Source organism: Hippoglossus stenolepis, chromosome 15 (assembly GCF_022539355.2).
Source record: "Hippoglossus stenolepis isolate QCI-W04-F060 chromosome 15, HSTE1.2, whole genome shotgun sequence".
Classification (NCBI taxonomy): Eukaryota; Metazoa; Chordata; class Actinopteri; order Pleuronectiformes; family Pleuronectidae; genus Hippoglossus; species Hippoglossus stenolepis.
In genome coordinates this window covers 5,120,404-5,133,835 of record NC_061497.1, presented here as the reverse complement: position 1 = coordinate 5,133,835, position 13,432 = coordinate 5,120,404, and the positions used below count along the sequence as shown (strand labels likewise).

The 13,432-nt window shown below is 41.9% G+C and overlaps 1 protein-coding gene across 1 annotated transcript in view; it reads left to right on the top strand.

Moving 5' to 3' along the window:
* The first annotated feature begins 1,181 nt into the window (after positions 1-1,181).
* Positions 1,182-13,432, top strand: part of med13a (mediator complex subunit 13a) — a 79,114-nt gene continuing 66,863 nt past the window's right edge. Inside the window, exons 1-2 of the mRNA XM_035179271.2 lie at positions 1,182-1,576; positions 11,360-11,594. Coding sequence (XP_035035162.1) covers positions 1,511-1,576; positions 11,360-11,594 — 301 coding nt within the window. The 5' untranslated portion in view covers positions 1,182-1,510. The remainder of the gene's footprint in view (positions 1,577-11,359; positions 11,595-13,432) is intronic.

Below are 13,432 nucleotides of genomic sequence, written 5' to 3'. Positions count from 1 at the left end.
TTGCACTGCTGCATATACTGTATGTAATCTCAAGTCCCCCGGACATGTGACAGGGCAACAGGTTAGTGTGAAGATCAGAGAGACATCGACCAACCTTCATTCAGTCCATCGTCCCCCCAACACACCCCCCACTTACTAACATGTCCTTAGTTGTGCTGTTTGACCTTTGTTTAGTCATCATTTAAGTTGTTTTGATTTTATTTATTCATCCATTTGTGCTCTCAGTCTGTCCTCTGTTCTCTTCAGTGATATACATGATTTATTCTTGCACTTCTGCACTTGATAAATATTTGATTTTAGTTGCCTTCTCTATGCCTTCTCTATGCCTTCACCCCACTCCTTCTCGCTGGAGTGGGGTGAGCGGGGTGAAATGAATGTATTCCATTGAAATAAAAAAAACAAAAACACAGGGCGCACCGGTGCATCTCGGGCCGCACGTTCTCATGTGTGCAAGTGCAACGTCTCGTGCGCTAGGTGGTGCACTGTGAAAGTGAGCAACTTTAGAGGGGCTGATCATTAGTAACAAAATCTGTTGCTCAGTAGCGCCACTTGCGCTCGGCCTAGCGGCAATACCTATCAGTCCTGTGTTATTACAGCCCTCATGACCACGACACCGGCAAGTTGGCAGAGGTCAGAGACGATGGTTGTGAGCGGGACTGTCAAAATAAAACGTGTGCCACAATCAAAATGTTGCAGCGCCTAATTAAGATGCGTGGTACTTGAAGAAAAAGGGCAAATATATCTTCGTGTGATCGAATTCGAATGCCAGATTTGCTTTCCCTGAATCTGCATCCACTGTGTTAGTTGCAATGATGAAGGAAACATTGCAGCACTTTTACTTCGCCGGAAACGCCGCCCGCAGTCTGACGTGTGTCTGTCTGTCTTCGGCCAGCTTGACGAAGCTTTGACCACGAACGAGCCAATAGGCTGTGGAAGGCAGAGTTGTCCCTGTGGCCGCCATTAAAGAAAGGAATCCATGAATTCAAATGGAAACCAACAGGAACCGAGGCTGAGAAAAATGATCGGATCGATCGTTCTAATCTAGGCCGATGCCGGATTTCGAGGGGTTTTCACGGGATGCGTTTCGTGTTCAGAGAGGATTTTGCGATGGACGAGTGAGACAGGACGGCTTTTATTTTTTTTTTAAGCAGAGACCGTTCCAGGGCTAAGGGGGAGGGAGGGAGGGGGAGTTGCTTCTTTGCTCTCCTTTTCTTTTTGTTTTATGGACATTTGTCGCTTCCCTGCACGAGTTCCCACTGTGTGCTGCTGGAGATGTGGACGTGAGGGCCACACGGAGTCTTTTATCCGCTCTGGGCTCCGGCGGCGCGGGGAGAACTGCAGTCGGGGAGGTTGTTGAATTAACTCTCCTCCAGCCAAATGTTCCACAAAAAATATCTGTCGCTGATTTGAGCCTGCACACCTCCGAAAAAAAACACCAAAATCCGCCCGATTGTTCTTCATTTCCCCGGGACGCGACACAATGGAGAGTTGGACCTCGCAGTGAAGAAGGATGAGTTCTTGTTTTGTACCGAACGGGGCCAGCTTGGAGGATTGCCATTCCAATCTATTCTGTCTGGTAAGAGATTTAAAACTAAAGCAAAGCAGCCATTTTTAACTAGCTGAACGGGGGCTAAGCTAACATTAGCCGCACGGGCATCAGTTGATAGCAGCTTAGCTAGGCTTTACGGCCCTGTCGAGCTGACATCTTCTCAGGACAAGGTTTCCCCCACAACATGAACACGAGCCCTCCTGGGAAACACTTTGTCGCCGAGTTGTCATTTAAAAAAATCTCGTTTCTGACACATTTCCCACTTTTCCCCGGACACAAACACTGGAGGCTCGCGCCGCTCGCTCGTTAAAGCTCCACTTGTCTCTCGCATTACAGCAACAATATCTCCTGTTAACACGCTGGAATACGTGTTGTGCATTAGACGTGCTGAAGCCTGGACTCGTGTGTTCCCCGGGAGTTAGTTGTTGTTGTTGTGGCACTTTCTGGCTCTTCTACACAGTGTTTGTTATTAACTTCCCATCTCCTCCTCACTGCATTCCCACTATGTTTCATCAAGTGCTCTGCTTTAAATCGAACACGCACGTTTTACCACTGACAGTGGGGAAACCATGGTGCATTTGCTATTAGGTCTTTTTTTGTGGAACACTGACAACTTAACTCCAGCGTGGACTAATGTCAGTGTCTAACTTGCCCTAGTCCCCCGCTTGTGTTTCCCCTCTGACAGCTATTGTCAAGCACCAGGCATGTAGAGAGATCGTTTGAGGTGACAGTATTTGTTTTCATGCCATTGTCTTGTTGATCTCCCTGGACCTGAGGCACAGGCCCCCGGATTGAGTTCTAAAACTCTGTGGCATGCATGCATTCCTGTGCACTCCTACCGCCGAGGTAGCTACAAATCTCAACTTCACTTTCTGTTACCATGAAGCTGCAGTGTGAATTGGGTGGAAGCGTCTCACGCAATTTCCTTGTTTGACTGCCAGGCTGTAAATATCTTTTTCATCAAACCCTGCTGTCAGTTGTGGGTTGGTTGTCATCACCCTTAATGGTTGAGGTTGTGCATCTAACCACATGGAAGTTCACAGGTATTTTTTCCTAATCCAATTTGAGATAAATGTCACAGCGATCATCCTCCCCAGTTTGTCTTTGCCACTGCAGCAGATGTAAAGGGGGTGCAGTCCCTCCTCTGGCTGGATAATCAAGAACATGGTCTGAATGTGTTTGTTGTCACAGTTAATTGGCTTGTCAGCAGGCTTAACTACAGTTTCACTTGAAGGTTTAGCCGAGGAGTGTAATACTCCCTTAATGTGCTCCTTTTAACATCTTGCCTCCTCCAGTGGGAAGTTGTTAATATGATTTACTATGTGCTGAAAGGTAAATATTTTGGCAGAGTAGATTTTTTTATTATTATTAAAGTGAGTGACACTGAATAGATTTGTGGTGCGGTGGAAGTATAATATCCCAAAGTTTCTAGGCTGTAGATAGATTTGATGTTGCATCTATGTGAAAAAGTTAAATGAGGAGCCGGGAGTAGAAATTCATCAATTGCGATATTGACATAGATGCCTGTATAATAACAATATACCGAAATACTACTCTGCTTTCATCACAAATTGACACAGCTTCCTAGCTGTCCGCCCCCTAAAGGCAACATCTCATTGCAGAAAATCCCCCACTCTTTCAGCACTACACTTTTGGGTCGATTGTGTGTGCTGCACTGGTAATTACAATGTTTACGACAGCACTTGAAGGCAGCGCTGGCTACAGTGGACAGGCGAGGTGGAGGCTGGTCGTTGTGGTGCTGTGCCTGTCTGGCTGACATTTTCCTGCACAGTGAGACTAAGCATAACACCACTGCTGTTATGACTCACTCACTGAACAGACTCCACTTTGTGGTTTTATGGTGAAAGAATGTGAACACATTGTGGCACTTTTTCCCTGCTTCGTTTTTCAGCGGATTGGTTTTCTCTTGAGAACGATACTACTTGTTGCGTGCTTTTTTTTGGTATTCTAAAGCGAGCCTCTTGGAATCTACTTGGCATGTAAGTTTAGTTTATGTGTTCCTATATTATTATGCACTTATGGAGCTGGCTTGTTATGAAAATTGCAGTTTAGCCTGGCATGCATTTCAGTGTTGGAGTCGGTTCAAACCTTTATAAAAAGCCCTCCTGTTTGGTGGTAGCATTGAACGGGGCATGCAATAAATTAACAGGAACTATGTATAAACCAGGTCAAATGAAATTGATCGGTGACAGATAGGAAAAGTGACAGGGACTCGTTCGAGGGGAAGCATCTGCGACTTGATTTGAGCAGCATCACCTGTTGCTTGTCTCATATCTTGAAAAGCAGGATGGCAGCTGTTTGAACACGGTGTTCCCTACTGAGACCGAGAGCCCAAAGTGGCCCAAGGGAAGGTGAGCAGCTGGCAAAATCAGGGGTCGTAACCTCCCAAGTACGCATCACCTTAGGACAGCTTCTTTGGCCATATCTAGTGTCTTTGGCCTTAGATTCCCTCCCACAGCAGTCCTGTGAGTTTTGGCTTTGGTGTATGAAAGATAAAACTCCTCATGACCCACATCGCTCCTTCTGCCAGGACATTTTATAAGCAGTTGCTCGGATACCTGAGCAGTCACTACACAGAAAGGAGGAAAGACTGTGCAGATTTACAGCAGTGTTTAAGGCATGTGCATGTGTAACACTAAGTTGGAAGGAAATACACCCTGTTTTTGCTCACAGACTATTTATTTATTTTTGAAAGGACAGACAGACTGCAGAAGGAGCATTTGGAGTTGATGGGGAGTGAAGTACTGATGTGTCTAATCTTTGATAGTGGGAGTATTAAGTTCTACCTCCTCAGGCTTCGAGTATGTACCTAGAGATGTAAATATTCTTGTGAGTAGCTTGGATAAGATTCAGCTCATAGTAGTTGTCATAAATACATTCATAATGCATTTTTTGCAAAATATGATTTAAGACAAATATGACAAGTCAGTTTTTTTAGTAAGTTTTGTACTTTGTAACTTGTAGACAACTTTTGAATCCTAAATTATATAACCCATTGCTCATCTATGCAACAATAGACATTGCATGTTGAAGAAGTCGTCCCTTTTTTAAAAGCCTTTAAAAACATGTCAAAAAGTAACATTTAACTCCACATTAGTAAGTGTAGTTTTGTAATGTTATGTTATATTTTCATATATGTTACAAAATGCACTGTATGGTTGGTCAACTGTAAATCTAAGCTGTCTAAAAATGCATACAATATTTCTTCTTTTTTTTTTTTTAAACCCAGAATGCTGCCACTCAACAGTGCTAAATAATTCTTGACCACATATGTTTATTATTATTATTTCAATAAGGAGCATTCGATTTTATAAAATTATTTGTAGAATCATAGAATGATTTTATTCACATCTATTATGAATCAGCAGAACATATACTTGGCCCACTTTCAGTGTAAACAACACCAATTCTGGTTGAAGTCTTGTGTGAACAGACTGGTTTCATTCAAAGGGACTTCACACATTTTCTTCTATTTCTCCAAAATAAGCTCAGCAGGTTTAAAACAAACTCATTCAGCTCCAGAGCTGCTGCAGACCCTCAGTTTAAAAACTTTTCTCACCAGCAACGTGGTCGTGATCTATACAGTGTTAGACCAATTCCACCAAAGGTCAGGTTACAGTCACTTAAACTTTATTAAGTTTCAATGGGGGTCCAGTTTATGTCAACCTTACCTCTACTTCCTCACAGTATGAAGCAGAGTTTCTCACTGGAAGTGATTTGGTTGAAATACTCTCAACATCCTTCTCCACTCTGTAGATTGTCAACATAACGTATTACATAAATTATTATTATACTTTAACAGCTTTCTGTGGAAACATTTTATATCCTCATGTCCATTACTGCAGCTCTTGTGTTGTACTATGATATTAACTGTTATAACACATCGTTCAGATATTAGGTCAAAAAATGATGGACCACAAATTCAACACATCTTCATTTAGATCCTCATCGAATCTGTTTGAGAGACGTGGCTTTAATATGTGCTACTAGGTTATACTAATAGGAGTTTCTAATATCTTTACAATCCCATTTATTTGAATTAAGGTTGATAACATTTAAGGAAGACCCCTCAGTATAACCCAGCACAATTCAACAGCACCACAAATTAAAGCCTCGGAAATGGCCATTCAAATAATTTAACATGCTCTTTAACAGAGCCAATAAAAATAATATGAACGACATCATCCCAGTGTACATAATAAACTGTGCAAGTGAGTGAAGATTAATATATTCACTGTGTCAGCTCTTTCACTGAACTGCAGAATCAGTCTGATTTAAGAACGTGACTTAAAACTTAAAATAGGTCTGACATGGATTTATTTAATCACTGGAGTAAAAAGCACTTAAGAAAATCACCTGCAAATGTGTTTTTGTTTCAGCAAGGAAATGAGGTTTGAAGAGATTTACTGACGTGAATAAAAGTAACTTAAAGCCAGTTTCTCACGCAAACATTGCAGGAAACAGAAAATATGCAGCAATTGAATAAGTTAGACGGCACATTGTGTTATGTTACATTACCATAACAGCAGAGGTGAATAAATCACTTGTTCTGCCTGTTAAGTATAATAATATCTCTTGCTTTGGCGAGGATACAAACTAAACAAACTAGTGCTGTCTGCCTGTCGCTGCGTCATAACTGAAGCGCTCCGTGATGCCTTTGCTCCAAGTGACCGTGCATTGCTGTTGTACTGCTGTGATAAGCCATTGCCAACTTCCAGAACTTGGGTCTTCCTCAAATACTCCCACATTTTAGATGATCCTGTGCTAGGTTTTGTAACTGCAGCCTGAGTTCTTTCGTAATCGATGACGTAGGTTATGTGGATGCTCACTCAAGCACTGACCTAGTCACCGACTGTAATTTAATGTTTCTATTTTTGAGTCTCTTAAGAACTGCTCATCCGAAAAAAAAACGTCACAGCCAACGCTGCACTTCCCTGGGCCCTCGGCCACACACCAGCCGCGTTTAAAGTTGATCGGTTGAATGGCTGTCAGGAAGAGGGAAGGACAGAATTTAGGAAGATTATCTGTTTCACTGGCATAAACGCAAAAATAAAAATATATCCAACCAAAGCCTCTCTTCATCCGGACCAAACTATAACATGAGCTGAAGTGAACCAACCTCCGCCAGTGATCCGCATGTCTGAACTTGTCTGATTTCATTTTTTTTAAAAACCCACACAGTGTTACATGGTTGGATGATTTTATACTGTACATCACAGAGTTTGAGACTGTTATTTTATGTATTTCACAATATCTTCACATTGAGCTGTGGTTAGGTGTTAAGCCGTGGCATGTTCCCAACGTGTGTGTGAGTGTGTGAGGAAAGGGTGCCTCCTTGCATCTGGTTTTAGCTATTTAACTACTTTTGCCAGGATGTAATTTAAGAATAAGTTGTAATTATTGTGCATCTATATATAGTTTTTTCTTTATGATAAAGTTTGATATTAAGGACGAAGATGTCAGATATAGACTTAGAGTAATAAAAATTTTCCATTAATGAGGCATTCATTACAGGGGATAGTAACCCACAGCATTTGGTTATACTTAAAACCACAGTTTCTGTAGTGAATGTTTTTTTTAAATGACATGTTCTAAATTAGATTCATTTTTTCACTTGCCTAGTTGCAATGAAACTGCACCATAGATAGAAACATCTTGCTTGTAACCGTTAAAAAGGAAAGAACTGTAATCTAAGATGAAGACTTCTGCTATTGCTTGTTTTGTAGGTTGTTCTATTTAATTCGTGCATTAACAGCACAGCAGCTGCATCAGTCCATATTTACGTTGCACGTGCTACTGAAGCTCAACTTCAAAACAAAGCTTTAGTGGTCACAGGATGCCGTCAGTTCACTTTTCCCTGCGTGTTCAGTTGCACTGCAGCAACCGTAGATCAGTCAGTGTTTTCTCTGCATCCCGTTTAAAAGTCAGCTGATTCCATGCTGACTGTTAATTAGAGTATTTAACTGTGTTTACACCACATGTGACGGTTGTTTGATGATCTGTGCCATTAATATATCACTTGAAACCACAAATGTCTGGTGAGAGAGTCTGTAACTAGCAGATATTTTTATTATTAAATAATTCACAGTTGGTTGATAATCCAAGTTCTCATCAGTTTATGTAATTGTCTTTTCAATTAATGGTGTAGTTTTTCATTGATTGTAAATTGCTGTACTCAAATGTTATTGGGTTGTAGAGCAGTTTGCGTTACACTTGTATTCTTTTGTTCTGTGTAACTTTGAAATAGATGAAAATACAGGAGAAATATCGAGGAATAAAACCCCTCTGTATTTGTTTATATATGTAATTTTAAAAACCTTTTCACATATTTGAATTTACCGTACCTTGGTGTTAATGCAAATAGAGTTAATGCACTGTACCTCAGCAGTGAAAAGGTCAAGGGATTATGTGGCCACTGTTTTCCTTTTGTGTTAACTATTGTATTAGATCAGGCCTGTCAGAGCAATGGCTATGTACATATCTCCTTTGTATTTAGTGTTCCTTTTTAAAAGTTGACCTGTAACATGAACTCATAAGGGATTTTCAGACAATGCACACAAGTTTGGATAATCTCGGGTAAATAAAAGAAATGAGTTACTGAAACTCTTATTTGAATTCAAACTGAAGTATCGGTCCCCTGTGAGCAGCTGGATGCCCGGCTGTCTGTGTGCAGCACAAAATCATGTCTAAAAGTGTTAAACCAATATCTAGGAGGAGCAGAGGCTGATAATAAAGTCTGTAGGGCACTTATGAACTAAACCTTTTATACAGTGAATCACACAGTACCGCTGGGGACATGGCCATGAATGGTCAGTAAGATGATGGGGGGTGTTCCTTTGCTAATTGCCTATCTGCACGGCTTATGATCTGGTTTCACAGTTAACCGTTGTCCCAGACCTCCCTTTGCATTGTGTGCACAGATGTTTCCGAGTGAGATGCAGGTGTAATGTGCCGCTTCTCACACTCCAGCAGGAAGGAGAAGCCTCACTGCTGCATTACACACTGTCATTACACACAGACCTAGCCAGCTCTGTTGGTTTCACCTCAGAATTTGTACTCAGCATGTGTAGCAGCTTTTGAATAAGGAGCCAGATTGTTCATCAGATACCATGATGTCTTGATCATGCATCCTGACGAGCTTCTGTGTTCATTTATGCTGACACTATAAACCAACCTTGGGCTTTTTGTGTGCTTGCCAGGCACTTTTTAACTTAAGTTCCTGTTTGAAAACAAATTAAACATGTGCTTTCTGTTTATTGATGAGGCATATGATATACACTTGTAACCTAACTGGCTAGCCTGTATTCTCCTGATGTATTGCCTGGACATGCACAGGAGCCATGAATGTAGTCAAAACTATTTTTAACATCAGGTTTTTAATGATTTGTTGATCTGCATGAGGCCACAGTGTCTTATGGCTTGCTAACTTGTTGTTGTGATCTAGCTCTGCTGCTGCTGACGCCACACAATGCTCTGTTTTGACAATCCCCAGCCTAGCCCCAACCCTCACCACCACCACCACAAATAACTCCGCAAATCTCCCAGCTTATCCCTAGCCAGGCGAAAGACCACCGCTTTTCCACAACCATGAGTAATCACTTGTTCAGGCTCAGCGCATCTGCACTTGAGTTAAGATATCCCCTGATTTGTAATGGATTAATTGATTGAATATACAGAGACCTGTACAACTTGGCATCTCAGCCCGAATAAAATTGATCTAAACCACAGGAAAATTAGCAGATCACACAGATTACTTGAAATATCTAGAAGAAAAGTTTTATTTTGCATATGTTTTGAATGTTATACTAACAAAATAATATGCACTCGCATACACACTCATCGCACAATGTCAACAAGTTTGCTGATGACCCGTCTTATTCCAGCATTATTTTAAGATTAAGATTCCTTTATTGTCCTGCATCAGTCATGCACACACAATCATACTACATGCAATGAGAAATTCACCCTCTGCTTTTAACCCATCCGTAGGTGAACACAGCACACGGAACACAACACACACAAGGGCAGGGACCACACGGAGCAGTGGGCAGCTCTTGGAAAGCGCTCCGGGGAGCAGGTGTTAGAGGGGAGTAAGGTGCCTTGCTCAGGGGCACTTAGACAGTGGGATAGGGAGAGGTGTGTCCATCTGTCACTCCTCTTGGACTTGAACATGACAATGCTCTAGAGATTCCTGGGATGTCAGAGTGCTTGGCTCTCTCAGTCCTTGAATCTTTAAAGGGGCTTGAGGTCATGTGACTGATGAGGGAAGTCCATGACAATCAGGACTTCTTGGTCTTCATGTAGTTCTTCTAAAGCGTTGTGTTCTTTCATTCTATCAAATTCTCTATCTGTTACTTCTCTATCTCGCAGGGAATTAAGCTTGATGTATTGATCTTCTGATGGTGTGGTCACCTTTATTCTTCTGAATCTGATTGTGCGTCGGATGCAACTGATCTGCAAAGTGTTTTTAGCGTTCCATGCACTTCCTCCTGAGAAACCTTTAGTCGCGCCATAATTTAACGCTTTGAAAAACAATTTGCCTCCTGACACTTTCACTTAGTTCAGATGCCATTTCCCAGCATCACTGCTGCTTGTTGAGCAATGATCTGCTGGAATCTTGAGGCACGGTCTTATTTATAATGGGCGAACACTGGCTGCAAGTTGAGTTGCTTGAACAAGCCTCTGATGAATAGATCAAATCCACTTGACTGTCATCTGAACTTGTGATTCAATGGAAGGGGGACAGCTCGAGGAAATCCTACCTTTTGTACAAAGAAGTTAAATTGGCCAGTGCCCAAAATTTGTTTAAATTTGATTTCTGATGAATAAATTAAACAATCATTGCATTATAATTTTGATCAATAGCAAGTCAATATTTTAATGCTGATGTTTTGTGCAAGCACAGTGAGAAGATATAACAAACAAATTATCTACCTCAGATTTTTGAAGCCTTTGCTGTTTATCTCTTGTTTGTTATTTTCATAAAGAGTTTAAAACCACAACCTTCACAAAGGAGGAAAAGTCAGTTCTTAAACTCACATTTTTTTTGACGATTATTGATATTTACTTATTTTTGGCCATATTGCTCAGCCCTACTACACATAGTGCAGAATCTTGTCTATGTATGCTCTATGCATTTCTAGGTTTACTTAAAAATATTAGATTTTCAATGTCGGCTCAGACTTTTGGATGCCACTGCCAACAGGGATCCAGATTGCCAGCGGAAAGGGGGGTGTACGTGTTTGGGAATTCTCTGTTTGTCTTTTTTGTTCTAGTTAGTATTTGCATTCATGCATTTGTTTAGCTACACATGGGCAGTTTGTTGGTGTGCAGCTGATAAGCACTTTAGCTAGCAGTGCAGTGTAATGCTTTAACACTTAATAACCCCGCCAGTGATTTACTGCCTGTGAGGCTTTTTCCTATGTGTTTTGTTCTCTCTATAAAAGCCACACAGTGTTTACAGAAAGGCAAAGTACACACATCCCCAGAGCACTTGCCAACGATGAGGATTAAGGTGGTGAGACTACATTCACCAGCATTACCTTTTTCATATTGTTTATCGAACATGTTGTTCAAAGTGATATCGGAACAACCCGGAGCATAAGTACACAGTACTTTGCAGAAACAAACAGTTATTTCAATTTTTTGTTGCAGAGCGTAGAGAGTGTTGTTTTAATACCTACTCCACACGCTGCTCAGGATGTTTACGTCGAGATGCTGAGTGAGTCCTTAAGCAGCAACTCTGCACACTTAACACTCTCTTTCTCTCCCCTTTCCCTCTTCTTCCAGGCGGACTTGACGGGGATCAAATGGAAGAGGTTTGTGTGGCAGGGTCCCACCTCTGCACCCATCCTCTTCCCGGTGACAGAGGAGGATCCCATCCTATGCAGCTTCAGCCGCTGCCTGAAGGCCGACGTGTTAAGTGTATGGCGGCGGAGTCAACGGCCGGGTCGGAGGGAGATTTGGCTTTTCTGGTGGGGGGACGACCCTAACTTTGCAGATCTCATCCACCATGAGCTTGCAGGTGAGCGACTTTTGACATGCACATCAGGGGCATCTAGTTTTAAAGATTTTAATTTACGCGCTGTGCAGGTACATCGTCTCCATGCTACTTCCTCAGCACATAAAGGTCAGAGGTCAGGGTCAACTTCGGAACAACATTCAGAGTGCTTTTAGAGATTCAGTGATTGAGTGCAAGGGATAAGAACAAATGCTCTCAGACACAGATCTGGGTGTACCACTTGAGGAGCAGTTCATTTACTCTGCAGGCAAGTTGGTTGTTCTAGTGTTTTTGAAAAATGAAATGATGAGAGAGAGAAAGAGATTCTATTTCTCTGTGTCACCACTCCGAGAATGCGATTTTTACTTCCCCCACCAATGTACCTTTTGTTTGATTCACTCAAGATTATATCGCTAAAACAATGATGGCTGTTAAAGATAGTGGATCATGTGGAGGGTGCATAGATTGCTTTGTCAAGATGTGGTGTTGGTTGTAGAATGAGAAATGACACAGATTCAAATGTTTGATCGTTACATATGGCACAAGGAAGAAACCCTATAACTGAGAACCTCAAGGAAATCTTAAAATCTGTGATATCTGATACCTTACCCCCTTTACCCTTTTCTGACTGAGTAAAGCTGATAGTGCCAACGCCTGAAGAGAAACTCCCTCTCCCTGCAAACACGGAGAGTCTTATTATTGGATGGGTTTCTGATAGAGGTTTATCATATCTAAGTGACTGCTGACCTACACCAAATCAGCACCTGGCATTTTATTTTTGCCAGGTAGAATAAGTAGTCCACAGCCACATGTCGGTTGAAACAGAAAGGAAAAAGGTAATGGAAACTGAATTCAGTGCGATCCTAACTTGAGCGAGAAACACAGCATGCAGGAGCAGCCAAGCAGAAATAAGGCCAATGCATCCACCCCCCACTTTCTTGTTTCCCCTCTTCAGTAACAGTGATATAAGTGATGGAAGATGGGAAAAGGCCATCTTTATTCATGCTCTCTGCCATGTAGATTGAACTTTGGAGTCTGAGCCAAGCACAGCCTGTCTGTGACCCCCCTTCATTATGGGGATATTGTGCCTGAAGTGGACTCAAAATCGGAGCTGAAGGCTACAATGGGCAGCTCATTCAGGCCTAACGGGTCCTGGTAATAACCTGAAGCGTCTGGCTCAGGCCCTCTAATGGAGTGAGCTACATTTCAAGTAGAACAGGGTGGCATGGGGAATCTATGTTTGGAAATTGTTACAGTCTCTGCTGTGTTCTTAAGCAGGCTTTGTGGTGGTAGTTGACGGGGTGCTTTCGCAAATTACTTGTCAAAAAATACTGTATTGATTGTATTATTTATAGAACATTGCCACAAATGAATAAACATACATATATGCAAACAGCTCTATGTCTGTGTTTTCTATCAATCTCACCTGTTAGTTCTCCCCTTGCTGGCGCTCCTCTGGGCATTCAATCCCATTTTTCTGTTCTGATCTGAGACCTGAATTTGGATACCTGTCTATCATTCAATGGTGGTAGTTATTTGACATTGTGGCGGGCGATCAGAAATGTATCATTATATGGGAAACAATGGATGAATTGGGCTTTTTGCAAGACTCTTGGAAGGTCCTGTTTCAGAAGTTGTGTAATAAAAACCATGGTGCGGTTCGTCTCTTCCTCTCTGTCCCCATGGACAGCACAGATGTATATCCTGAACACCTGATGAGACGTTTCACACTCCCCATGTTCCTCAAGTGTTTTGCACCCTGACTCAGCTGTGTCTCAGTGTGAACGGTTCCCAGATGGATGGTGTCATGCTCCATTTTTCCTATTTTGGAAGCTGCTGCTCCCTTCTTCTTTAGCTTCCCC